This window comes from Pseudopipra pipra, chromosome 3 (assembly GCF_036250125.1).
Source record: "Pseudopipra pipra isolate bDixPip1 chromosome 3, bDixPip1.hap1, whole genome shotgun sequence".
Classification (NCBI taxonomy): domain Eukaryota; kingdom Metazoa; phylum Chordata; class Aves; order Passeriformes; family Pipridae; genus Pseudopipra; species Pseudopipra pipra.
Window position 1 is genome coordinate 31,818,009 of NC_087551.1, and position 26,475 is coordinate 31,844,483.

A 26,475-nucleotide genomic window follows, 5' to 3' on the forward strand; every position below is an offset into this window, starting at 1 on the left:
ATCCATGGTTAACTCCATCCTATCCAAGTGGATCCTCTTTCCCCTCAGCTTCCCCAAGACACTTTCCTTTAAGAGCTGTGCTCCCTTCCATCCCTCTTACGTGGTGCTGCTCCATGTGTCAGTGTTAAGACACCCGTGCAAAGGAAGAGGTGACTTTTCTAAAGTCCTAGGAGATATGGGTCCCCTCCATCCCCACAGCAAGACCCACACCTGGCAGTGCTCCTCCACCCGTGCCCCAGGCTGGGCAAGCAGCATGACCTGGGCTTGGCTCTGCATCTCATCCCCCCAGCCCAGACCATGGTGAGCAAAGGGAGGACGTGATCCCCAAGTCACTGCCTGGACCACACATCTAACAGATCTGTTTATTTCTGGAGTACACAGTGAGCGGGGTGAGGAAGCAGAGCTGCCGGGCAGGCAGCAGTGGTTATTGCTGCAGGCGCATCCTCCAGTGACAACAGGGGTCTGGGGAAGCTATAACTGCCTGCCTGCCTCTACAGGGCAAAGGATGGGCCCTCGCCCACCGCCAAGCTGGAGCCACCCCATTGCCCCAGAAGGTGAGGGGAGTGAGGAGCACAGAGAAGTGCAAATATGTTGGCACTGGAGTCCACCTACACTGGGCAAAGGAGCGCAAGGGAAGAGGAGAGTGTAACAATGTGGGAGGATGATGGATTGGGAGAAAAAACCCAACTGTGTGCAAACCCCCCCTCGCAAACCACCATCCCTCCTCTCTGGAGGAAGGCATTTCTTCTTGGGTGCTGTGCCCCCCAGCCCTGCTGTGGGCCATGACCAAGGGCAGCAGATGTCCCAGGAGCTCTCAGGGATGGGAGGGGAGGCCAGGCTGCTGTAACCATGTAGAAAAGAGGAGCTTCTGCTGCGGCACTACAAGGTGGCATGTGTTCATATGGTGGGGGAGCCCCAAAACATTCAGTGCTTGAGTTGTAGGATTTGATCCAATGGTGGGCATGGGCAGGGGCATGAAGATGGGAGGGATGTGTTGAAGGCCACGCAGAAAGAGCCTGTGGGCTCCACGCTTTGGTCGCGCTTAGTGGTGATAAGTACAGTGCAAGGGCTTCAAGAAATAGAGCATGGCCACTCCTCCTACCAGAAGGCCATGACGGCTCCCCCAGGAACCTGCTGCCTGAGCAAGGCAGTATCTGCTGATGCTCCCAGGTGTGCGTGCAGGGATAGACAAGAGAGGATGGGACAGCACTAGAGCAAGCAATATGAGTGTCCTCCCCCTCATCTCCGTGCAATTCCTGCCTCTCCCTGCTCTGCAGCTGGCCCCCAGCCTGCTACTGTGCAAGAATTCACAGGTACCACATGATGCTTGCACTCTTCCTGTTCTGGGGTGGGAGAGAGGAGTGGGGAGTGGAAAGAAGCCCAGCCCAGAAGAGGAGAAGGGAATCCCCTGCCTGCCTTGACCCCTGGTCCACTGGAGAAGGTGGTGTGAGGCTTCCTGGGAGGCAGGGCTGGTGGCTCAGCATGGAATGGAGCAAAGGGAAGAGTATCCTGTGTCCATGGATCCAAGGGGAGGCACTTGGAGGGGGCCTGGCCCGTTGGGGTGTCCCAGCTGCAGCAGGTCTGTCATGGCTCCTAGCCACACATTGTCAGCAGCAGCCACTGCGAAGGAGAGGGAGAAGGGATAAACAGGGATTGGCGCATTTTTGGCATGCCCTCAAGTGCCAGCTTTAAAAGCTCTCCAAGAAACATAGGGCCTGCAGCAATCCCCTTTTCTTATCTTGATCTTTTATGGGTTCTTGCCCTACCCAGGGGGCTGGAGGGTTTTCTACCACCCACCCCAGGTGCCCCATTCACCCTAATGCCTTGTCCCCTTGTTTCCCACCCCACCTTCCACTGGGCTGAGCTCTCACCTCAGCGAGGTTCATGACAGCAGTCCCAGTGCCGTCAGGGTCCATACTGCGGAAGAACCCTGCAGGGACACAAGAGCAAGGTGAGCAACACATCCCTCTGTTCCTGCCCTCCCTGCCCCAGGGCCATCACTCACTGAACATGGCCTCCAGCTTCACAAGGCAGCAGACAAAGTTGTCAAAGTCCACACCCATGTTATCATCTGCATAGCGGGCCACCACCACCTGATGCAGCTTGTTGTTCAGCTTAAAACCTGCAAGGCAGAGAGAAGTCAGGACCCCCACAGGAGAGGAGGGTGTAACTGTTAAAGTCCATGCACCCACACAAAGGGTCTACCAACCCACCCAAGGAAAGGCACCGTATCCAGCCTCAACAGAAAGAGGGGATGCTCCCCCTGCAGCCATATGACTGGTTAGCTCACTGATCCACCCCAGGCCTCTGCTTCGCCAGGATGGGATTCTGCAGGTCAGAGGAGGACAGAGGCTGGGACCACCTTGCATGCGTCCCTAACTCTGAGTCTCCAGCACTTGGCACAGCTGGGATGGAGAGAGCCTGGTGCATACATGGGCCACATCTCACTACAGCAGGTTGGTTCCAAGCATGCAGTATAGGCAGGTTACACTCTTCTCCAGTTACTTAGGACAGGACTCTGACAGCAGGAGCCCCTTACCCAGCCCTCATCCCAGCCCCATCCGTCCCCAGACCTACCCGCAGACTCCAGAGCCATGCGCATCTCATAGGAGCTCATGGTGCCAGACTTATCCAGGTCGTGCTGGCGGAAGATTGTCTGCAAAAGCATCACAGAGGACATGAAGGACAGGCTCTCCTGTGGCCTCCAGCCTGGCTGTCCCCTCACCCTGCTGCCCCAGGAGGGGAGCTACCCCTGTGCAGTGCACCATGCCCCTCTCCTTCTCACCAGCCAGCTCCGGATCTTGTTCCACAGGATCTGGAATTCCACCAGCCCGAGGCGGGCACTGCCATCTTTCTGGGGAGCAGAGGGTCAAGGAGAAAGCAGCCAGCAAAGGGAGTGGTGCAAAGACAAAGCCATCAGATTCCAGCCACTTGAGGCAAGAAAAGCCTGGCCACACTTGGCCTGCCCAATTTTCCCTCCAGCTTCCCCTCTCTGTCCTGCAGCACTGGCATGATCAGGGACTGCAACCCAACAGGGAAAGGGCAATGCTTGCACTACCTGTCATACCACTCCCTGGGAGCAACTGTGCTGCTGCTATAGGAAGCAAATCACTGTCCTAGGAGCAAAACTGGGTTGGCCTGCAGCAAAAAGGGCTGTTGTAGGGCCAGGCGGGAGAAGGGCTTGGAGGTGCTCCTCTGTCCTTGCCTGACCCCTCAGCTGCATGTCCTTGTGCAAGCATGACACAGGCCATGGCTCCTGTCACTTTACATCTCTCATCTTCAACAGCTGGACAGGATGGTTTAGGTGAAAGAAGCCCAAGAGTCCTCATTCCCTTCCAGGAGTGCCTCAAAGTCTGGGTGGCATGGTAACACGTCAGGCTGGGGAGCCCGTGTGAAGGGAAGCACAGGGAGCTTCCTCCTAGCAGGGAAGGTAGAAGGGATGAGTGGGACTGGGCTGGGCTTCTGGTGGTGGCAGAGCCAGGACCCAAGCAAGCATGGGCACTCATGGCCCTTTTTTTTTTCCAAAAAAACCTGCTGCTAAAGCCAAGGGGTGGTGTGGTGGCCCTGAAGCCATAAGGACCCTTTCCTGTCTTCCCCCCGTTGAACAGCCTCAGCATGGCTGGAGAGCCAAGCCTCAGCTCCCACAGAGAAGACTTGCTGCTGGCAAGCAGCAGGCTAAGCACCAGAGAAGTTGGCCCCTGCCCACAGCACCAAGAGAATACATCCATCAGGTTGACCATGTTGCGGCAGGAGTCCACACTGAACCCATCTGTCTTCAGATCTTTGTCTGAGGAGGAAGGAGGAGGTTGAGCACATGAACCAAAACCCCACCTGCTGAGCAGGCCCAGGGCACAGGGAGCAGGGGGTGGGAAGGGCAATGCTTACGTCTAGCAATGACTCTGTTCAGAATAGTCCGGAGCTCAAAGACGCTGATTTCCATGTCCTGTAACAGAAGCAGAATTAGCATCACCCCTTGCTTGCTCTCCACCCTACTTGTGGCCATTCCCCCCCTCCTGTCTAAACATCTCTGCCTTAGTCACAAAACATGAAGGTGCAATTACATTTCTTGCATGCCCAGAAGAGTTTAGGTCACAGCTGGATGCCTCTTCCCCAAATCTGCCCCTGTCACACCACCCCTGAGGGCAGCTGGGCTGAGCTGTGGCAGAAATGGACCTGTCTGCAGGATGGGACTGAGTGACCGTGGACTGGGCTGGAACTCCCATGGCTAGGGATCCCATCTCATCCCCTCCCCAGGCCAGGGCCTCCAAGAGCTTGGCACAGCCATACTCACCTCCCCTGCCAGCTGCTGGAACATGTTCTTGAAGCCATCTTCTATGTCATCCTCAGTTATTTCCTCCTGGGGTGACACAGGCCAGAAGGAAGAGGTTAGTGGTCAAACCCAGGCTCTGCCCTGCCTCCCAAGCTCAGTAAACCTCAACTGGAAAAAGGAAGCTCTTCCTCGTTCTTCTCATCTTTGTTAATCCTCACATCCCTGTTGCCCTGACCCCGCCAGCCCCTCTCTAGCCACAATGATATCCCAAACTCAGACAGCCACCTCCTGCCTGCAGCTCCCCCTCCCAAGCCCCAGAGCCTCAGCACCAGCTGAACCAAAGTGGCAGCTCCTACCTCATCTGCCAGGTCTGCTGAGATCTCCTCATCCAGCTCCCTGGGGTAGAAAGGAGAAAAACAAAGCGATGAGCAGGGTCCCCAGCCAGCAGGCTGCCTGCAGTGGGGAAACATCACCCCCCCCTCAGACACAGGGTGTCCCCTCCCAGGCAGGGACTCACGCTGTGTCAGACTGCTTCTCAGTGAAGACCCGCAGGACGAAGTCGGCCTCCTTGTGTGGCTCGAAGGTGGAGGGCACGACGATGTACTCGCCGGGGGGCAGACGGATCTGGTTGCTCACCTCCCGCAGGTTGATGAAGGTCTCAGAGCGTGCCCGTGACTGGTTTCGCAGGAAGAAGTCCTTCTTCAAGTGCACGTTCTGAGTGCCCTGGGCCTGGGGGAAGGAATGTGCTTGTGGATCACAGCCCCACAGTGGGGAGCACCCACGGGGAGTGGTGGGACCAATGCCAGCCCCCGTCAGGCAGGACATCCCTGTCCTGCCCATCCCAGTAGGAGCCATCCCTCCCTCCCACATGGAGGTGCCCAGCACCCACTAGCACCCTAGCCACTGCCCATGACAGTGGGTGCATCCAGCCATTCTTGTCCACTCTTGGGGTCCCCTCCAAGAGGGGGTAGGCTCCAGCAGCTCAGGACATACCTCCTCAGGAACCTGCAGAGGAGAGAAAGAGGAAAAAATCAGAGTCCCAGTATCTGCCCCATCCCTTACAGCCGCAGGGAGCACAGGATAGGGAATATTAACTGATAGACTGGTCAAGGCAGGTGGAAAAGGTTTCCTTGAGGACTGGGGTTGAGGCAGGACTGGCAGGGCTGAGCCTGTCCCAGGGAAGTGGCATCGGGACTGGCAGGGGTTACCTCATAGACAGCAAAGCCGATGGTGTGCATGTCGCCTCCCACCCGCCGCTCCCGCCGCCGGTGCTTCTGCATCAGAGCCACCAGGAAGCTGCAGGCCACCTCATCATCCCCAGGGTCGTCATCTTCTTCCAGCAACTTGATCTTGAACTGGGGGTTGATCCAGAATGTGGCTGACAGGAAGAGGATGTGTGGATGAGACACTTGGCTTCATCACACTGCCAAGAGCAGAGACGTGGAGGCCAGAGGTACCTGGGTGATTCCTGCAGCCCCCAGCAGTGCTTCCCCGGCGCCACGTGCCCTCGAACACCTGTGTGTGCCATCTGCTGAGCTCGTCCTTGGTGAGGGCATCGGGGGTCAGGTTGCAGATCTCCAACCTGGAGAACTCCCTCATGAAGTCCCGGAAAGACATCCTGCAGGAGGTGGGTAGGGGATGAGGCCAGGGCACTGCTGTAGGGAGGGAGGACAGCACAAGCAGCCCTGGGCCCAGCCAAGATTTTGGGAGAATTAAGTGACAGTAAGATCTTTTACCCTAAACAGTGATAGCTTATTTAAAGCCTTCTGCTGGGTTTGGGAAAGAAGGGATGTTTACCCTTCCTAGGTGTTTATTTTGCATTTAGTTGGGCTGAATTTCCTTGAAAGGAGGAAAATTATTAACTAGATCAGATGAGAAAACACTGGCAAGCTCTCCAGTGCTGGAAAGTCAGCTCATAAAGGCAGGTCATGCGCTTCAGGTGAAGCATGACTGCAGGATCTCTTCCCAGCTCCTCTGCTCCTTCCCAGGCTGGCTGCTGAAATAGAGAAGCACTTTGCCCCGGCACTCACCAGAACTCTCCATCCTCCATCTTCAGCTGCAGCTCTTCCCTTTCATCAGGGTCAATGTTGTTCCATTCAGAGGAGCTGGAATAGCAGGAGAGAGACAATTAGATCAGGACTCCTCAAGGTGAACTGAGCACTTTGGAGCTGACCCTTAACTTCTCCCCTTTCCAATGCGAAGGGTACTGCACGCTGCCAGCTTCCCCTCAGCAGTGCCACGCGCTCAACTGCTCTGTGCACAGGGCTTGCTGGCCTGCCAATGGAAGATTGGCACCCCTTCTGTCCTGCTTACCCATCACTCCAGGCTCCAGTCCACTCCACCTGACCCCAGGGATTCCTGATGCGGATGAGTTGTTCCTGCTGACCCCGGTAGTTCACCTGCCAGACACCAGACACAGGAGGTTGAGCCCATTCCACTGTCCAGGCTATTATCACTATTAAAGTCTAATCTAGCTAACTCACGTCTCTGAAGGCTGTGACAGAATAGGCATGGCCCTTCACCAGCTTCTTGAAGGTCACTGCTTCCATATCAAAGGCGCTTGTGATCTGAGGAGAATGTGCAAGCTCAAGTCAACATGATTAAATAATGTAGTCCTATCCCTACCCCTTCCCTCCACTGTGTGGAGAATTCCCCTTGCAAAGAGAAGTAGCAGGTGGCAGCTGCCTGTGCTCATGGACTTCTGGCTGAGGACAATTTAAAGAAGTTTCCCTGCCAGAGGATCCTGAAGATCCATCAGGGAACCACCCAAGGAGCCCGTTCACAGCAACCGGGCTGCAGCACCACGTGCTGTGCCCCAGGGCTGCCACACTGGCTCTGGAAAGGGTGCTCTGCTAAGATGGGGAAGAAGTAACCTCCCAGCGAGGGGACTGCTGATACAACCTTGGGCTGTGAGGCCTCACTTTGGCCGCTGCAGCGGCAGAACCCCAGCTCATCCCAGTGCACCACTTACGTCGATGGAGCAGCCCAGCAGGGACCCCCTCTCCAGCGCCTTGCGGATGATGTGGCCCATGTTGCGCGGCGGTCGCTTCAGGTCGTACATCTCTGCCACGCCGCCCGTGAAGTCCTCAAAGCCTTCGGTGGTGCTGCCCCCCGAGAGTGACTCGTAGCAGCCGTTCAGCCTGAGCGGTGACAGGGGCATGTGAGGAGACAAGGAGGTAGCACACTGCTGCTCCCCAGGCACCCAGCACAAGACGGGCCAGCAACAGAAGAGACTCCCTTCCCTCTGCCCCGCACAGTGAGGTGCCCTGTCCCCCACCTGCCCACATGCCCACCACAGGGGTACCCACTTGGCATAGGCCTTCTCCAGCAGAGCACTCCAGAACTCGGTGCACTCCGCTGAGTGGACAAACAGAAGCTCCCCATCCTTGGTGGGCAGCTGGTCATCCACCACCACATCCACCCACTCACCAAATTGCCAGATCTGGAGGATGAGGAGAGAGTGGGGTGAGCTCAGAGCATCACATGGTTTGCTCATCCCTATCCCAGAGGGATGCCCTCAACCCACCACCCTCTCTTCCACCCCAGCCCACCAGCTGTGGAGGGCCAGGAGCCCCCAGCTCACCTGGAAGTGGAAGATGCCAGCATAGTCCTCCTGGAAGCTCTGTCCATGGGGCACCACGCGGTGCAGAAGCTCCTCATTGAGTGTGAGGGAGCCAATGGCAGCCAGCAGCCAGCAGTCACCTGGGGAAGGAGAGGAAGCCAGTGTGAGCACCCATCACCTCTCTATCTGGGAGAGTAGGCAATGGATGTTTAGGAGCCCATATTGTGCTCTCCTTGCAAATGTTTGGAGTTCCCCAGATCAAAAAGTACGTGGGAAAACCAGAGAGGGTCCAGCAAACAGAACAGAGAGGCAGGCTTGCTCATCCTGCCCTCAGAGAGTACTAGCTCAAGGCAACATGGAACAATCTTCCCTGACCTGGAGCCTGTGTCCAGAACACCACATAGTCAGCCTCAACAGCCCCTTCCTGCAGCCATATATCTAGACCCTCCTGAAACTCATTCATATGACTGCCCTCCATATCTCAGACAGCAAATTCTGCAGTGGAATTACACTTTGCATTTAAAAAGCCATTTTATCAAGCAAGAGGGTTAATGCTGCTGTCTCAGCTTCTCAATTGCAAGCAACGCCACCGCCCTTTTCCTTCCAAGTGCTCTTAACCACAAGTGCTGCTCCAGGCCAGCACTACGCTTTAAATTCTTTCCCTTGATTCCTATTTCTCTTTTGCCTTTGAAGCCTTTCACACCTTAGCCTTGAGCCTGGATAACCTGTAACTGGGCTGTGGTTTGACAAAATGGAGTTTCAGATTTTTTAATGACCAGTTGAACACTACCACAGTGCTCTGGGCTGTTATGTGCTCCAGTTACCACCTCAAATTTGTCCTAATTACTGTATACATTAAAAGGTCAGCCCTGAAACCAGCATGCTATGTGTGCTTAGGTATAGGATACTGCCAATCAAGTGATCCCAATCAGGACAACACTCTCGGTGGTACCAAGATCTGTTTCCAATGACCACTCTGCCAGCCTACATAGCCCATTAACATTTCTCTTCTTGTCTCAGTGCCTTTGCCTTGAGAGACACCCCTGGAGTGTGGACAAATCATCACTTGTACTCAATAGCTCTCAATTCCCTTCTGCCAGACTGCATTGCTTTGCAACCACTTTGTCACAAACAGCACATCCTCACATCAATTTGTTACTGCCATCCAGCTGCCATCCCTCATCATTTACCAAAGCAGGGAGCTCTTTGGAGCAGCTCCTGGCATTGTTGTCAGCATGTGTCAGGCATGGATCCACCCATCATCTTGCCTGACCTCAGCATGGTCAAGCTGTGCAGACATCAACCCATTTTCGTGGAGCCTTAACCTGGAGCCACCAGGAGGCACAGGATGTCCCACACCTTCCATTTTCCAGTGCACTAAATGGAAAGTTGGGCCAGCCATTCAACCCTCCCCAGTCACTACTCTCCCAGACCAAGGTCCAGGGACAGAGCTCAAACACTCACCCAGAGCCCCCTGGCAGATGTCCGTCCGCGTTGCACCACCAACGATGAACTGAGGGTCATCCACTAATTCCTGCAGAAGAACAGGATCAGATGCTGGAGTTTGGCAGGGTCTGGGCTTCAGCAGGGCTGGCACCCACTGCAGCTCTGACTCAGGAGAAATGGTATATGGTCCCTGCCATATACCATGGCACCCCATATGCCCTCTACTAGGGAAGGCTGCTTGACTGTAATTCCAAGGCCATCATGGTAAGGCAAGGCAAGATCTTCTGCTGTAGCCATGGGAAGACAAGGCTGGATAAACAAATGACGTTCCCCTTGCACTCGTGGCACCAGGGGATATATTCTCTCAAAAGCCCCAGTCACTGAGGGTGACACATCCATGCCATGACACCTAGAAGCAACAACAGAGCCTGCCTATTTTGGAGCCCACAGTCTGCTGTCCAGAGGAAGCTGGGCCTGCTAGGCACAATGCTTTTCTGAGCAGACACCCACAGGGCATTGCTCTGGGAGCTTGGGAAGGGAAGCTATGCAGCACTCCAGGCACTTTGAGCACTAAGGGGAGCCAGCCAGGGCCAGGCTGCAGATCAGCACACCATGTCAGTGCAGACATGCAGGACAGAGATGCCAGCCCAGTCTGAGAAGCAAGCCCAGAACTTACCGATGGACGCTTCCACTCCACCCCCCGTGTCTTGCTGGAATGAGGCCCCAGCTCCTTGAATCCAAGGGCAGTGGGGCCAGCTGGGAACTGGGGATCCCTGAAGAGGGTGCCGCTCTCAATGCATTGCTGCTTGAGGGCCTCATAGTCCTGGTTGAGGTACTTGATGGCGTTGTTGTGCTGGCCAAGCCCCTCGGCTCTCAGGCGGTCTCTCTGTAGACGGGCAGCCATCCCTCCAAAGGGCATCATGGCCAGGCACCAGCAGCGCTGACTTCAGCTCCACTCCCTGCAACAGAACAGGCATGGCCGGGCTGAGGCAGAGCCTGGTACCTTGCACTCCTCTGGGGACATCAGCCATCTCACAGAGCCAGGCTTGAAGGCTGGATCCCCAGTTCCCCACCAGCCTCACAGCAGGGACCGTCTCCATCACCAGTGCCCTGGGTCAGTGAGCCCAGCGGCACACAGAGCACCCCAGGGTGGGCACACGCACCAGGGAAACCTCCCCCGACCCCATTCCCTAAAGCAGCCCCGTTTTGAGCCCTGTCCTCCAGCCCGGCCATCACAGTCCTGCTGTCTTTAGGGGACTCCAAGGAAGCAGAGCGGTGTTGAGGGCTGGCTAGGAGGAAGTAGCCCACCAGCAGCTAGGTCACGGATCTCCCGTCCTGTCCCGTCCCTGCTGCTGAGCCCAAAAAGCTGAGCCCGGAGGATTTTCAGGCTCTTCCCGCCCCGTCAGCCTCTCCTCCCGGCGCAGCTTTCCGGGTCCTTCCCTAGTCCCGGCTCCTCCTCACCCGGGAGGGCGTAAGCAGCCGCCCGCAGCTTCTCCCAGCCCCGGGCGCCTCTCCCTCTCCTTCGAAACCCGCCCCAGCTGCCTGAGCACTGAGTCAATAGGGCCGGCTAGGGAGGAGCCCAGCGGGGCGCAGATAGCTCTATCTATGGGGCCGGAGGAGAACTGGGAAGGAAGAGGCGGGACGACCCTTCCCGGCACACACACACGCAGGCAGGATGACTCAAGGCTCGTCGAGGGCCAGTGGAGCAGCCTGCTGGGAGACACCGGGATGTGGGATGCAGCGGGGCACCCCGGCAGCAGGAGACTGGGGCAGGCCATACACCGCAGAGCCCCCACACCGCACCGGTCCCTGCCCTGGCCTTCCTCCCCGGGGGTTTAACCAGTAGCTCACGGCCAGGCGCTTCAAACCAGCAATGACACAGCTGCCAGGCATGTCTGGCCCTGCAGCCCTGCCCCACCGCTGTGGCGGCAAGTCCCAACTCCCCTCCCAGCACCCAGCTGCCATCAGCCCCGTCCAGGCACCATGACAGCAGCCGGCGTTCCACCCACTGCACCGCCCAGGATGGAAGGGGCCTCCAGGGGCCGTCTGGTCCAAGCCCCCATGCAAGCAGTGTCACCTGCAGCAGGGCCATGGGGAAGGTGCCACCACCATCAGCCCACCTGCATCTGCAGCTCAATATGCCACACTCCCCAGCCATCTCAGCTCCTGCTTGGCAGGGCTGGTGCCGAATACTTCAGAGGTTTCTCCCTGTGAGGGAGTGGAACAGTCCTTGGGTAAATAACCCTGGAGCCAGCAACCCACTCAGAGCAGCCAGCTCAGATGCCAGCACTGGCCAGCAGCCTCCCTAGCACCCAGTCCCAGGGGAGTGGGGCACAGCCTTGCTCTGAAGAGGTGGTTTTCCTTGTCCTGAAGTGCTATGATAGCTAAGGGAAGGCAGGGAACAGTGAAAAGCTCTTGGCACATGCACAGGGCATAAATCTGGCTGCAAACTCATGGGGCTGCCCTAGCCAGAAGCTTTTCAGAAGAAAAGTCTAGTCTTCCCCATCATTCCGCCTGCCCTGGGATGCTCTAAACCCACTATCCTTCTCCAAGGCAGCGCCAGCCCTTCTCTCCTCTACAGTGGCCCCAAATCAATGGAGCTCCTCCCTCCAGCTCCTGCTCCGCAGCCAAACACCCTGGCAGTCTCTCCAGCAGCAAGGCACTCATTGCCTGCAGAGCTGGTGGAATAGCTTCTCCAGTCCCAGGTGCTGCCCAAAGCCCAGGGATGGCTGCAGGAGGAGGAAACCCAAGTGCAGGCACCCGCACCGCCTCCAGTTCCCACCTCACCACCTCCCCGGCACTCACAACACAGCCTGCTGAGGGCCAGGGAACTTCCCCTGCCCGCAGCCCCTGACAGACTCCCTGCACCCTCTCCCACCCTACCTACCAGGACGGGCCATGGCTGCGGACATAGGGAGCTGTGTGCCGACACAGGAGCTGTATGAGTTATTCTTAGATCTGTGGCTCAAAATACTCGGAAGGCTGTGCTCAGCGGCAGACGGAGGTCACGCAAGCGCAGAGCAAGGAAAAGCATTTCAGAACCCAGAATGGGAGAGGAACCACATGGGTCCTTAAACGACAGGATCGGCTGCTGACACCTCCCCAGGATGATGCTGATGGACACTGCAGGGTCCTCCATGGAGGAGGAAGGGGTGTGATGAGACAAGCCAAGCCCCTAGGGCAGTTTTCCACAGCAGGTGACATCCAACTACAATAGGATGCTTTCCAGTATTGGAGGTACTTCTGATCCCTCCCAGCTGGGAGCAGAAAGATATGCTGGTACCTGCAGGGTCTCAATACCTCATGCACCTTAGCACACAATGCAAAACCCCTGCGCAAAATCACTGCTGAAGTCCAGCCAAAAATCTCTGCAGACCTCTGTTTTGTCAGCTGCTCTTGCAGATCAAAGAAAGCAGGAAGTTCCCTTCCTCGAAGCCAGCCCTCACACACAGTATCCTGCCGCATACTCAGCTCGGGGCAAGAAGCCACTGCCGCCCATAGGGTCCCACACGGCTCAAGCAGCTCTCAGGCCCTTGCCAGCTCTCCGGAAGACAAAGATCCTAATTTCCCACAAGCTTCCCTTTATGTTCCTGCACCCCTTCAAAGAGATGCGGCGTTGGCTTTGGGGTCGGCAGCGCATCCTGGGTGGCCGCGGTACCCAGTTTACTCGCCGCCCTGACTGGCAAGCTACTGGGTCTCTGCGGATGCGTCATCTAATGTAAAAATCCCCACGGACAGAAAGGGGATGGGATAGGCAAGCCTGGAGAAGCTTAGAGAACAGAGGAAGCAGCCGGGGGAGGGGGGAGAGGCCAGTCGTCGGGCGGGCAGGGCTCCACCGCCGCGGGGGCGTTCGGAGGAGCCCCACCTGCCCGGCCGTGGGGAGGGCCCCGGGTACTTAACCCCGGGCCGGGGTCGGATAAGGGTGAGGATGGGGGGGATGGACTTACGGGAGCTGTCGCTGCCGCCGCCACCGCCCTGCCCGCTTCGGCCCGGCCCAGCCCGGCCCAGCCCAGCCCAGCCCAGCCCAGCCCAGCCTGGCTCGGTACGGCCCCGCAGAAGGTGGAGTTTCGGTGGGCAGGATGTGCGAGCAAAGCCGGGAGGGCGGTGGGAGGGGGAATTAAAGGAGCAGTGACAGCTCACAGACACTAGAAGGGGATGTATCGGGGCTGCTGGTGCGGTTCTGTCTGTTGTCACCCTCCCCCAGCTCCCGGGGATGGAAGGGTACCGCCGGGATGGGCCCGCTTCTTCCACCATTCAGAGTAAAGTGTTCGGTGCACACGGAAACCGCGCCTGGAAGGAGAAGAGGAAGCAACTTTCCCGTAGGAATGGTTTTGGGGGTGACTGCCTCACACTGCTGGCAACTCAGCTTAGTTGGGTGAGCTCTATACTGCACCTTGTCCCAGGGCTTATTGACCTTCTGGTGCCATGGCTGACTATGGTGGTCCCAATGGGTTTCACACACTGTGGGGTCCCTTCTTCTTCCCTTATGTCCGGGAAGGCTGTGCCTGCACCACCTCACTCTCACAAGCCCAGGGACTCATGGCTGGCAACCCTGACACCAGCTGCCCTGGCTTCCCCCCCAGCCATGGCAGTCATGGCTGGTACCCATCCCACCAGCTGCTCTCTGTTGCCGGGTGCCAGCAGGGAGGTCCCCCTGCCCTGTGGCTTCCCGTAGAGGGGTTGCCCCTGCGTGCCCTCTGTGACTCATGGTGCAGCAATGCTGGGTGGTGCTGTTCCAGTGGGCATGGCCACAGCAGGGCTTGGCACAGCACTCTGCAGCCCTGTGTGGTGCAACATGGCTTTCTCTGGCATGGCATGGCACAGCTCGGCCTGGTGTGGCTCAGCACAGCATGTCTACCATGGCCTGGCCTGGCATGACTAGCTCAGCTCAGCCTCATTCCAAGGAAAGAAGCTCTGCACTGCCATCCTTCTGCTGCCAGGGCTGGACAGGATGATCCCAGCAGCCATGGGACTCCTCCTCCCCTGGTGCCTGCTTGCAGCTGGGGAGGCTGTGCCTGTACAGCCTCACTGCAGCAGCTGGCATTGAGCCTGTGGGAGCCCAGGCTTCACACAGCACCTACTTCCTTACTCACCGTGCCTTGCTCCAGGGGGTAAATCCTTGCTAAGCAGGGAGTAGGTTGCACATGGGTATAGGAGCTGTGTCCCTTGCCTGTGGGAAAGGCAACCAGGACATATAAAACTGGCTGTAGCGTGGTCCTGCTGCCACATCCAAAAGGGACCACTGCGGCCCTGGCCAGCACCCACCAGAGCTGCCCTGTCCCATCCCTACCTAAGGGGAGCCTGTCACAGGCAGGTTATTCTGCCCACCCTGGTGTAAAGGAGGCTCTGGGGTGCCCTGCTCTGGGTTGTTGCAGGGGCTGCTCCCTCTCCTCCTCAGCCAAAGGCAGCTGTGTCAGTGCCTGCAGGCTGGAGACATAGGGAGTTCCCTGCTGGGGTCACCCTCCAGCTCTGCACGGAGCTGCAGGCAGCACCATGCTTTCAGACAAGGAGCAAGAGGCTGGAGCAGGAACAAGCACATTGCCTGTGCTTGTTCCTCCTTTGGACTTGTGCCCAAACAGTTCTTCCAGCTTTTTCTCTGGCCTGGACCACCACTGACCACCGTGCCTGCTCAGCTCCACCCAGGACAGTGCCCCTCCTTGTTGTGACCCCATTCTCCTGTTTATCTCCTGCCCTTATTACCCCTCAGTGGCCTCCAAAGCTGCTTTCACAGCTGATTCCTGGAGCAGGAGACAGCTCCTACATAATCCTGTCACAAAGGCTGTCCTGCATCCTGCCCTCTGTGCTTGGGAGCAGTTTCCATAAAACACCTGCACAAATACCTGTTCAATTTCATTGTTTCCTTTCCTCAAACTTCCCTTTGCAGCAATGGCTGCAGGGACTTGGCAGCAGGCAAAGTTTGTCTTTCAGTCTTCAGTTCTCTTTGTTCTTAGGCATTGCCTCTTCCCTATCCTTTAGCTGTGGGCTGCCAGGAGGAGAGTCTTTTGTCCCCTGCTGATGCTGCGCCACTGGTACATGAAGCTACGGGGCTTGAACACAGCAAGGTGAGAACAGAGCTGGGGTCACTTGTCCATCTCTCAGCAGCCTGCCCCAGGCCTCGCCTCTCCATTGTGCTGTCCTCTGAGCAACAGCCACTGTACACAGTGTAATGAGCATGCAGCAGTTGCCTGGGAAGCATGCTGGATCCAGCCTGCACAGAGAGCAGCAGGGAGCATTCTGGGGGCTGGCCCAGCACTTGGGATGGCTGACCTACAAGCGGCATCACATGTCAGGAAAGTGCTCCCAGCCAAGCTGTGCTGCAGAGGTCTAGCACCCCTCATCTTTTCCCAAAGGCCTTAGCTGTCCACCCAAACCAGTGTCTAAGTTTCTGAATGGATATGGCAGGAGTGGACACGGAACTTGCTACTGGGACTGTAGAGGTGGGCTGACATTTGCTATTGAGGCTACCAGCAAAACTCCCCTACCACACCATTCCCACATCATCTTCCCCCATCCCAGCCTCAGTGCATGCAGCTCCCCATCTACCTGCTTTTCGCAGTGGTGCCTCTGCAAGCCAGAGGAAAAGCTCACTTGTGCCAGGAGTGCCTGTGATCCAGGGCTGGATTCTTGGCAGCAGGGCAGCGCTTGTGCTCATACATGATCCCCCACTCCTTTTGCACCACACATGCTCCTGCAGCCCTGCTGCAGCTGGGGTCCTCTCCTCCCAGGTCCCAGCCCCCAACCCGTTCCACAAAGAAAAGACTTCAAGAACAATAGCTCCTTTTTTTCCTTTTTTCTTTTGTACACAAATATATACAGGGTATTATACACATCTCTACACAGACAGTGCCACTCAGAACACACAGCTCTGCACGGGCAGAGCCCCGACAGGCGCAGAGGCAGCCCCGGGCCATAGCCGTACCTACAGAGACCAGAGCATCCCAGCCCACCTGCTGGAGGCAAGGGCAGTAGGTGGGTGCAAGAAAGGGAAGCAGGATCAACATCCCCCCTGCCCCAGCCTGAGAGTGGACCCCAGCCTGAGAGTAATCAGCTCACATGCTCATTTCATTCCTAGCCAATAGCTGGAGGGGATGGGCGACTCTCACCATGCTCCTTCGCACCCACGTGTGCTCCAGCCCCAGCTGAGCCCTGGGAGCTGGGGTGGCCTGCCCTCCCCATGCACTGAAGACCCACATCTCCTCCCCTCCATCCCCTTTCCTCTGGGCCTGGGATTCTTATAGAGGAGGCATACAGGAAAGTCAGCTACATCCTCCTTGTAACAGCCCCCACATGCTCTCTCTGTGTCTGGCTCCCTTCCTCCAGTGGGGAGCAAGGAGGGAAAAAAGCCATGGGATGTGACCACCCTTCCCAGCAGCTGAGGTGGGCAGGGCTGACATTTCACTTGTTCAGGCCTATTAAAGTGCTTGGAGCTCCAGGGCCAGCATGGGTGATAGAAAAAGTAAATGACTGTCCACTTTCACTCAGCCCCATGAAGCCCTGGAGGGCACTGCTCCAGCGAGCTGGTGCAGCACCCACAGATGACAGGCAAAGGGAGGGTGATAGTGTCTGCAATGAGCACCAAACAGGATGGTGGCAGGGTTGAGGGAAATAAATATAGCTAAATAGCAGGGGGATTTATTATTTTCCTTTACATTTTACACAAGGGGAAGGGGGAAGCAATTGAGGGCAACTGATCCTGACCACAAAAGACCTCACGAAGAGCCTTTAAACAGGGTCAGTCCTCCCTGCAGGTGCCAGGGGCTCCAGTCCACCTCTCCCATCCATCCTGTTCTTTGCCTGCCTCTGGGACAAAGCTATCAACAGGGAGGGGGCAAGGGCAGAGGTAGGAGAGGAACAGCCCCCCTCTCTGGCTGGGTGATGGCAGGGGAGCCTACACCAGTCAGGGCAGGTGAAGAAAGTCAGCACAGCCCAATGAGGCTTTTGTGCTCCTGAAGATGGTGGTCTTGGTTGGAGAGGGCTCCCAAGGGCTGCTTTCCCAGGGCTCCCTCCCTCTTTGACCACCTCAGCTGGGGGAAGACCCTGCAGCAGCTCAGGGAAGGCAGCCCATGGGGCCCTATGACAACCAGGCAGTGCTGACCTCACAGCGTGTTGAGGGTCTGCAGTCTGAGACCCTTTCTCCCCTCTCCCTAGCACCCAGGAGACCCCCATTACAGCCCCTCCACCCCAAGCCTGACCCTGCTGTGCAGACACAGGGCAGCAAAGGGAGGCTGCAGTACCACATGGGGGTCAGGTTGATTTCTTTGAAAGAGGAGTAAAATGTGCAAAGAAAAATGCCATTTAACATGATGCTGCAATCCCCTGCACCTGGGGGAGGAGGAGACAGGACCTGGGGAAGAGGCTGCCTGCGCCTCCTGCTGCCCATAAGAAATGCCCTCAGCACCCCTCATCCTGTGGGGCGATGCCTAACTCATGCCAGCCCTGCATCCCTTACCTGGGATGATGTCACCCTTGACCATGAAGCCAGGCTTTACCGTCCCTGTGGTGAGGGAGAAGTCTGTAACAACCCCATGCCTGGACCAACTCCTGGCATGCCCCACCAAGTGGATACTGCAAGGGGTTGAGAAAGGGCACACGCAAGCACAGGGAGAAGGTGCAACAAAAGCCACCCCCTTCCCTAGGTGGGGTTTCCAATACACTGATTAAAGTTTTTTGTTTATCACTTTCCTGCAAATCTAATACATTATTAGTGTTTCTCACCAGGATGACAGGCGACAAAGTGGCCTGCTAAGAAGACCCCAAATGTTCCCCTTATGCCCCTTCCCACAAAGCACCCAGCCTTGCAGGTCCAGGGCAGCACTGTAGGGGTCTCATTCCCCTTCCTCTCAAGCCCCTAGGATTCTGGGGTCCAGGGACATGTTGAAGAAGGTAGCTAGTAAAGAGCATGCCTGCTGAGCAGCCGGGCTGGCACAGGGGTGGAGGGGTAGGGAGATGGAGAGCTCGCAGCAGGGCCCCTGCCCTCACTGAAGGCAGCGTCCCTGGGGGGCGGGCGGGCAAGGGCAGCGGCCAGCACCCTCGGGTGCCTCTCCCCAGGTCTCCATGTGCACAGCCTGCCCCGCTCCTGGGCCTCCTTCCCCTCCCACCCTTTGAGGTCCCTACTGGTGGATCTCATTCTCTATCAGGCTGTCCTCACACGACTGGAAATCTGTGTCGTTCATGCCATCGGCATTGATGAGCTCCTCATCCTGCGATCCCTGCTCCGATCCCTGCTCCTCCGACTCTGTTGCTTCACCTTCTGGCGAGGAGTCCTGCAGCACTTGGGCGATGTACTTCTGTCAGGGTCCGGCATGGAGGAGGAGAAGGGTGGGGAGAGAGCAGAAACACAGGTCAGTCTGGGGAGCTCCTCCTGGCAGCAGAGCACAACACACAAAGCACCATGCACGAGGCTGAGCTCGGTGATACGCTGGGGGAGTGAGGAAGGGTCCAGACTCCATGGGATGTACCAGGAGAGGGGAGAAGAATGGGGCTGGCTTGGCTCTGCAACACTGGATGTGCCAAACCCCAGCATTCTAGGACAGGGAACCTGGGCTGGGCTCTTTGGAGCCCACATGGAAAACTGTACTGCCTTTTCTGCCAGTGGATATGTTCTTCTGAGGCTCTGTCTCAGAATCCCTCCTATAGGGATTCTCCTTTTGGTGATATGTTGCTGCCCTTAGGTATATGGAGATTAGGAAGAAGCCTGGATTACGTGTGCACACCCTAGCCCTGCTCTCCCGAGGAAGCAGGAGGGTCTGCTTTACCCCATCTCTGCAGCTCTGTATAGACCCCAACTGCAAAAACCTCGTGGAAGGAAGCAGTTGGAATGAGCCAGTGAGCCAAGGAGAAGTTCAGAAAACTCCTCTGGGATCTTGGAGAGTTGGACAGGGGAGAGGAGAGTCCCCAAAGCACTTCCACAGCCTTCAAGGCAATGCCCATGGAGACGCCTTTGCGTTGGCACTAGGAGCAGCCTGGTGGGTGACGGCCGTTGCTGGCGAGCAAGCGTGCAAAGATGCAGAATGAGAAGGGAGACTGACCCAGCTGGATTCACTGTCACAGCCGAGAGAGAGGCAGAAAGTAAACGCACAGCATCTGAGGAGCAGTGGGAAAGGGGTGTGTGTGTGGGGTTACACTTCATCACCCAGAGCAGGTGAGGGGCACAATGCCCAACACTTGCCTCCCACCCTCACTGGGAGGATCCAAGTGCTGATTCAGAAAAATGAGAAGTGAGGAGTGAGGTACCTGGACAGGGAGTTACCTCCCCCTTTCCAAACCCAGGTAAGGAATGTGCCAGGGCATGGAGATGGGGACAGTGACTCACAGCTGACTTAGGAGCTGGCAGATTGGTAGCAGGTCTCCCGTTCTGCCTGTTGTCCATGGCATCCACCTCTGTGTGGTCAATCTGGAGAGGAAAGAAGAAACTGAGAGACTGCCAGGGCAACACGCTTGCTGTCCCACCTCAGGAGCAGCACACAGGCAGCAGGGACAGCCTTGTGACTGTGTCCTCTGTGATGCCAGGGTTGAAAGGCTCTGCTGAAGGGTAGGCTGGGACACCCTCAGAGCCTCTGCTGTTTTAAGGCTGAGCTGCCCTCTCAAGAAGGAGGGTCCCACGCCCAGCATTCTGCCTCACCTTGTAGTTGTGAGCGCTGAGGTATTTGAAGTGCCCAAAGCAGACGTGACACAGACAGATCACAATGGTGATCACGAGGACCACAAAGGTGAACATGGAAGTGGGGGCCAGGAACCCTGGGACAAAGGAAAACCAAAGTGGTGGTGTCAGAGGGATTGTGACTGTGCTCTGTGGCTGGGGGCTGCCAGGACCAGAGCCTGACCAGGGAAGTGGCTCTTTAGGAGGCCAAGGGCTGGCATCCCAGCCCAGTGCTCACCTATGCGCACGGTGGAGAAGAAAAGAAGCCAGAAGAGGCAGAGGATGGGGGCTGCCACTACCTGATTCACAGCCCCTGAATGGATCTTCTTGTCTAGCTTGGCAGGCAGGTAAGCATAGTACAGGTTGTATCGGTCCACCAGGTGCTTAAGCAGCATGTACATGAGCCCTAGGAGAAAGGGAAGGATGGCAGCAGAGTGGGGAATTAGCTTCTTTCCTAGACTGAGAGAGACTATCTCCCCCACATCAGCCTTCCTGCCTCCTCTCTGTCTCTGACACAGGGAGGCAGAGTGGTATCATTTACCAAAAGGGACGATAATGGGGCAGGTGATGCTGTATGTCATGACCACAGTGAAGACGCACATCATCCAGGCGTAAGCAGCTCCAAACTGGAACTCATAGGCTTGGTGCTGCAAGAGGGAATGGAGACCCATCAGCAGGACCCTGGGAGCTGAGTGGGTATGTGTAACATGCCCAGTTCTACACACACCACTGGGCAAGCCCCATCAGGGTCCACTGCAGCAGTCCCATCCCTGGGTGCGGGCCACACCCCATCCCCTCATCCCCGTACATACTCGTTTGACGTTCCTCCGCTCGGCCGCCGAGCGGGCCAGGCAGAGGCGTATCATGTACATGAGCAAACCAGGGATGCGCAGCAGATCCATGGCATTCCCGATGAAGGCAGAGGCGATGACATAGTTGACAAAGAAAGCCCCATTGTCCGGCAGGAACACACACCTGGGGAGGTGCAGCAAGAGTAGGCTACAAGAGGAGCTCCCTCCTTGCAGGGTAGCAGCTGGGAGCCCCCAGTACCTTCGGGTGCCAACAAGAACCATTCCCCACTGTAAAGAAAGTCTTTCTGCTCAACTCCACTTACTCAAATCGCACGGCGGCTTCAGCGAGGAACTTTTTGTCAAACAACCAGCGGAAAAACACATCCAAGCTGTGGGATAGGAGGGCAAAAAGAAAAGAGGGACCATCAGAAGCAGCAATGGACAGACACGTACGTGGCAAACATGTGGAAGCTGCTCTAGAAGGATCAAAAGCTCTGACCATAAACTATTTTGTTCCCTCTTGGGACGTGTCGCCAGCAATTATGTAAATCAGACACTGGAAAACAAAACAAAGCAAAACAGTGTAGCACTCAAAAAGGGATGTAAAGCTTCCCGCTTGTATGTTCTTATCCCTTTGCCCTGATCCTATCAGTATCTTCCTCTCTCCTCTGTTTGGGCACAACATCCATGCAAGGAACAGGTGACTGACTCTACAGAAGAATGTGGTTAGGTACAAAATACCCTCCAATAAGAGATCAAAGAAATCCCTTAGGAGAAACAAATCCCATTTTCCTAAATTCTGATTTTTCAATATAAAACCATCCCATCCTCTGGCACTGGTGGAATATAGAGTTCCAGCGGCAACAGCAGGGGTATTGACTCCTCAGAAGGGTGGACAGTCTCTTTAATGGTCAAAATGCAAATCTTCCAAGAGCATTTACCCGCCTAAGTTATAAGGTTACATGCAACTTGAAACTGATGGGTTATATTTTAGTTAAGTTGTGGTTGTAGTGTGCTGGGTGCTTGAGTGAAATTCTTCTCCTTGGTTGTATGCTACTCCTGTAAACCTTTTGCCAAAATGCCTATTTTCTCACTAAATTAAAAGAAGTCTCTCAGGAAATGCATGTAGTGTATTCTCTTTATGTGAATTCAAGGTGTTAAAGAACTAAAGGCTCTGCAAGAGTTCTGTTGAGCATAATCTCTTGGAGTCTAAATGTAAGTCAGTCACCTGGGAAGAGTGTGGCTTGACCTGGGGCTTTACACCCGCAGTGTGTAAGGAACAAACTATCACAGTGAGAGTTTCCTGTCCCGCATCCACTCCCCAGTTTTTTCTTCCTCGTGCTGTTCCCCTACTTGGCCCCTGTTCAGTGCTCCAAGCCCACACCAATGGCTGGCAGGTGATGCAGTTTCCCACACGGCAATTCTATAAACTGTGCAGGAGATTTGGGGCCCACATCCAAACAGATGAGCAGTGCTGCACACCCACTATCCCACCCAGCCAAGCAGTGCAACCTACTCAAGTTCTGGCTCAAATAGAGAATTCACTAGCTTTGTGCAAAATTCAGAGTGCACACTGAGCACAGAAGTGGAGAGCGCCTCCTTCACCAGCAGACCCTGAGTGGACTTTTCATATGCATCCACCAGCCACGCCAACTTTTGCTGTATTATTTGTAACACCATGGCACACGTCACTGCACCTGCAGATTGAGTCAGTAAGGTCCTGGAGACCCAGACACGTATGGTCTGGCCTGTGCCCCCCAACCAGAACCAAACACATTTTCCCAAGGGGATGGTGGCCAGGGCACCAGTGCAGTGAGGAAAGAATGTAATGCATATAACAGGAGAACAAGCAAGGGTGCATCTCAACCCTCCCCATGCTCCAGGTCTCTGCACTTGCCTTCCCAGCACCCCTACCTGCTCAGGCCCAGCGATGGCAACAGCAAGACCATGAAGATGAGGAAGGTGTAACACTTGTGCATGGTTGTCCTATTCTCTCCAGACCTGAGGGTAGAGAGGAAGCCATTAGCCTTTCACTGTCACCCCACCAGCCCCATGAGCTGTGCTCCTATGGGATTTTCATCAGTACTTCCCAATCTCTAATCTGATTCCCATCCTGTCCACTATTGGTACATGAGTATGTCCCTTTTCCCTACAGTATGTTTGAAATCTGTTAGCAAGTCCCAGTTCCTTCCCCCTTGTCTCACAGGCTGTGCAATCATCTCCCTTGACCTGCAATCCTCAGAGCTGGTGACAACCTCCCCATCAGTCTCTGCAACAGAGGTCAGAAAACAAAGCTTACATTGCATGTCCTGTGGGGAATATGCTTCACGAGCAGCTCATTTCTAGTGATCTGCACTTTGAATACCTTCCCTGTAGCCAGAAGCTGGAGCAGTTGAAACAATTTTCCCTTGGAAAAGCTATGACTTACACATGGGTACAGGCATGCCACCCCTGCCTGCTCACCTGAGCCAAGACTTCCTTCTCTACTAGCATTTCTCACAGTGACCAGCCCCAACTCTTCCCAGCTTTTTCTTCTTGTAGACCTATGTAAAGCTCTGCTCAGACAACCATGCTGCACAACAGCAGCTAAAGACTGGCAGAATAGCTGTCCACAGCAGTCCCCAGGTGTGGAAGACAAAATCACAGAAGAGAAGTTCAAGCAGAAGGATGTACCAAGGAGCTTTACATCAGTGAGAAGTGTCTAGCAGCCACACAGCTTGCTGGTATGACTAAAAACAGGTGCTGGCTGTCCTTACCTGGTCCAGTGTGCTTCAAAGAAGGCAGAGTAGTATACAATGGTGGGCAGAAGAGCAGAGAAACACCACAGCAGCAGGGTGGGGAAGAACTGGGTGATGATTGGATTCTGCAACAAGGCAGAGAAGAAATCAGTGTTACATGGTGCTGCAGCTCTTGTGCCAACCACAGGTACACCTGCCTTTGCTGATGTCAAGTCCCCAGCACTGCGGCTGCCACTGCACCCTGGGCAGGTTCAGCACCTCCCTCGTGGTCAGGCCAACAGAATATGGGGAATGCTGACAATCTCTCTGCCTATCAGTGCTGCAGGGGATGTTGTGCCTTGAGGTGGTTCCTATGCTACCCATCCTGTACACATTTCCAAAGTCCTTACATTGAGGTACTCCACGGGCTTGGTGACATTGAATTTGTCCATAGTGGTGATGATGATAGCAGGGGTGGTGAGGAAGAAGAGTAGGATGAAGAGGATCACATTAATCACGAAGCAGCGGATCCACCATACAAAGCCCTGGACGGAGAGGTGTTCCCTGGGAAGGAGAAGGAGGGCATCAGGATGGCTGCACAGGGTAGAATACCATGCCACAGCCTGTCTGAACAGCACTTGGGGTGCCAGCCCAAGGCTTTCCCCCTCCCAGTCAGCCCTACAGAGCTGCTCACCAGTAGATGTTCTGTGGGTCAGGGGCATAGCTGACAGTCCAGTTGGAGACATGGAGGGACTCACTGCAGGAGGAGGCCCTGGGCTCCCCACGGCACGCACAGCCCTGGCACTTACAAGCATTGAAATCTTTGAGGATTCTGAAGAAGAGAAAGAAGGACATGCTGATGCAAATGGCTGGCAGGCACAGGCTGAGGGGGTGCCTTAGTGCTGGCATTCTTCTGATTTAAGGCAATAGCTGGGAAAGGTCACCTTCTTGGCGAGGGCAGCACCCTTTGCACTCACATGGCTGTGATAGTCTCATTGTGGAAGGTGACAAAGGCCATCCCCAGAGGCTTTTCATTCACTTTCTCCTTCTCCCGCTTGTAATCATCTTTGAGCTTCTCCTCCAGCTTGGTATAGTACTCGATGGCCTCCACCTGAGTAGGAGGACAGAGGTCAGAGGGGAGATGATCCGGGCAACAAAAGCCACCATGTGCTCCACCTGCTCCATACCTCCAGCTTTCCCCTACCTCCTCGCAGCCCCTAATGACACAGCAGCACAGGTGGCCGCAGGGCTTGGGGTTGATCATGGTTGTGTGGCTGGTCTTGCTCTTCAGGTTGGTGAAGTAGATTCGCCCGCGCTCAGCTTTCTTCCTGGAACAGGAGAGCGGAAGGGAGGGAAGGCTCAGAAAAGCTCTGTGGCACCAGACTTGTGAGTGAGCCAGCAACATTAGCCCACTCTGCCTTCTTTCCCAAACTAGGAGTTACCTCTCTGCATCCAGGAACATCAGCCGGGCCACATCGTAGCAGGGACGGGCCTCCAGGACAGTGCAGTTGGCATAGGCCTCCCTGTGGATGAGAAGCACCAGTTCATCACACCTGGCTCCAAAGGCCGTACTCTCAAGCAAATCCAGGACTTCTCTCCTGCCCCAAGAAGAGTGTCCTGGGCTGAGTGTCATGACACATATCAAGAGTTTGCAGGAGAGCCTGCAGGCTCTCTGCCCTTATAGCAGAAGCAACACATGGGGCAAACGCTATATCCTCTGGCCTTTGGCACAAGGAGCCTCTCTGGACTTCTGCTCTGTAGCAGCACGGAGCCTCTCTGACCCTACACTCCCTCTCTGCTTTCACAGGCTTGGGATCAGAAAGAGGCAGAATGGTTCACAAAGGTTAAAGGCATTTCTCTTCTACCCATGGTGCTTCTAAACGTGGCCTCGAGAGTTTATTGAGATTCTGACAGAAGAGGAACTTAATTTTTTTGTTAAAATTATATACAGGGACTGTGATCAGGGCAGCAGCACAACATCCCATAGGAACTGCTTGAGCGCCTCCTGCCTGTATCTCATCTCTGAACTTGGCCACATCTCAGGACATGCCCTGTCCACTGCTTACTACACTGACCCCCTATGGCTCCGCAAGAGATAGCTGGGCATATCCCAAGGCACAAAACCAAGGATACTGCACATTCAGGTAAAAATTTAGCACAAAAATAACAGCAAGAGGCCCAAAATAAAGGCATTTGCCAATTTTGCCTAGCATTCTCTATTATTGCTATTCCAGGTAAAACTAGCACTACCCTACTCCCTGTTATGGAGCAGTCTTTGGGGACACAGTGAAACTCACTCAAAATGCTTCTTGATCTTCTCTGGCTCAGCGTATTTTGAGATCCCATTGATGAAGAGAGTTCGCTTAACCTGGAAGTAAGAAAAGAAAGGAAGGAAAGAAAAGAAAAAAAGAAAGAAAGGAGGCAGGTAGGTGTGGATGGTGTAAAAGACCAGACTGCAGCAAACCCCCTCCCAAGACCTGAGTGAGTGATGAAAAAGGGCAGCCTCATCACTTCTGGCAACCAGGACTCCCCCTCTTCTATGCTTCCACTAGCTGTAGTCATCCTGTATCCTGGTGCACTGCAGATTGAGAGGCTAGGGACTTATACTGCAGCTGCCTGAACAGAAACAGGGCTACCCTTAAGAAATGAAGAAGGCAAAAGCCACTGCAGCACTCTTGAGGAAGAATGGAGTCCTTCCATATATTTACCCAGTGCAGGCCTCTCCTGTTTCCCCACAGGCAGTCAGAGCTGCTTCTCTGGAGGCAATCTGCCTTTGGCCCGGCAGAATAAAAGAACAGCCAAAACATGACAGTCCCAAATTACTGTGGGAAGTGAGGTGCTCAGCACTCTCTCCAAGGCTACCTGACTTGACCAGAGGGCATAGGAAAATGTGCCTGAGAGAGTGGCCAGATCCTGCTCACCAAGTCATCCTCTTTGTAGCGCATCTTGGAGGTGTGCCGGCGCATGCTGATCACTGTCAGCAGCAGGTACAGGAAGGCAAAGATGGTGTGCAACCACAGCAGGTGATTCCTGTTACAAGGGAGACCACA

The 26,475-nt window shown here is 55.5% G+C and overlaps 2 protein-coding genes across 6 annotated transcripts in view; both read right to left on the minus strand.

Moving 5' to 3' along the window:
- Positions 1 to 348: 348 nt before the first annotated feature.
- On the minus strand, positions 349 to 13,244 carry CAPN11 (calpain 11). Of its 2 annotated transcripts, none has more exons than XM_064651053.1 (22): positions 13,226 to 13,244; positions 9,955 to 10,237; positions 9,297 to 9,366; positions 7,854 to 7,972; positions 7,579 to 7,712; positions 7,242 to 7,410; positions 6,754 to 6,837; positions 6,584 to 6,669; positions 6,301 to 6,375; positions 5,728 to 5,888; positions 5,479 to 5,648; positions 5,264 to 5,275; positions 4,788 to 4,999; positions 4,627 to 4,666; positions 4,292 to 4,357; positions 3,886 to 3,943; positions 3,723 to 3,787; positions 2,786 to 2,854; positions 2,578 to 2,656; positions 2,006 to 2,122; positions 1,872 to 1,930; positions 349 to 1,620 (listed from the first exon to the last, which is right to left on the minus strand). In XM_064651053.1, the coding sequence occupies exons 2-22, from the start codon at positions 10,198 to 10,200 to the stop codon at positions 1,594 to 1,596; spliced, it is 2,118 nt and encodes a 705-aa protein (XP_064507123.1). In that variant the 5' UTR covers positions 10,201 to 10,237; positions 13,226 to 13,244; the 3' UTR covers positions 349 to 1,593. The 2 variants fall into 2 exon arrangements, with proteins under 2 accessions (XP_064507123.1, XP_064507122.1); XM_064651052.1 differs by lacking the exon at positions 13,226 to 13,244 and adding an exon at positions 12,166 to 12,279.
- Positions 13,245 to 16,053: 2,809 nt separating this feature from the next.
- Positions 16,054 to 26,475, minus strand: part of TMEM63B (transmembrane protein 63B) — a 47,769-nt gene continuing 37,347 nt past the window's right edge. For 3 of the 4 annotated variants that reach the window (XM_064651047.1, XM_064651044.1, XM_064651046.1), the window contains 16 exons: positions 26,347 to 26,455; positions 25,723 to 25,793; positions 24,868 to 24,948; positions 24,630 to 24,753; positions 24,403 to 24,536; positions 24,120 to 24,257; positions 23,836 to 23,989; positions 23,465 to 23,571; positions 22,623 to 22,709; positions 21,032 to 21,097; positions 20,730 to 20,892; positions 20,459 to 20,564; positions 20,156 to 20,323; positions 19,900 to 20,015; positions 19,591 to 19,671; positions 16,054 to 18,565 (listed from right to left, as the gene is read on the minus strand). In XM_064651047.1, coding sequence (XP_064507117.1) covers positions 18,389 to 18,565; positions 19,591 to 19,671; positions 19,900 to 20,015; positions 20,156 to 20,323; positions 20,459 to 20,564; positions 20,730 to 20,892; positions 21,032 to 21,097; positions 22,623 to 22,709; positions 23,465 to 23,571; positions 23,836 to 23,989; positions 24,120 to 24,257; positions 24,403 to 24,536; positions 24,630 to 24,753; positions 24,868 to 24,948; positions 25,723 to 25,793; positions 26,347 to 26,455 — 1,882 coding nt within the window. In that variant the 3' untranslated portion in view covers positions 16,054 to 18,388. Of the gene's footprint in view, positions 18,566 to 19,306; positions 19,362 to 19,590; positions 19,672 to 19,899; positions 20,016 to 20,155; positions 20,324 to 20,458; positions 20,565 to 20,729; positions 20,893 to 21,031; positions 21,098 to 22,622; positions 22,710 to 23,464; positions 23,572 to 23,835; positions 23,990 to 24,119; positions 24,258 to 24,402; positions 24,537 to 24,629; positions 24,754 to 24,867; positions 24,949 to 25,722; positions 25,794 to 26,346; positions 26,456 to 26,475 lie in introns of all 4 variants that reach the window. The other variant, XM_064651048.1, reaches the window with a different exon arrangement.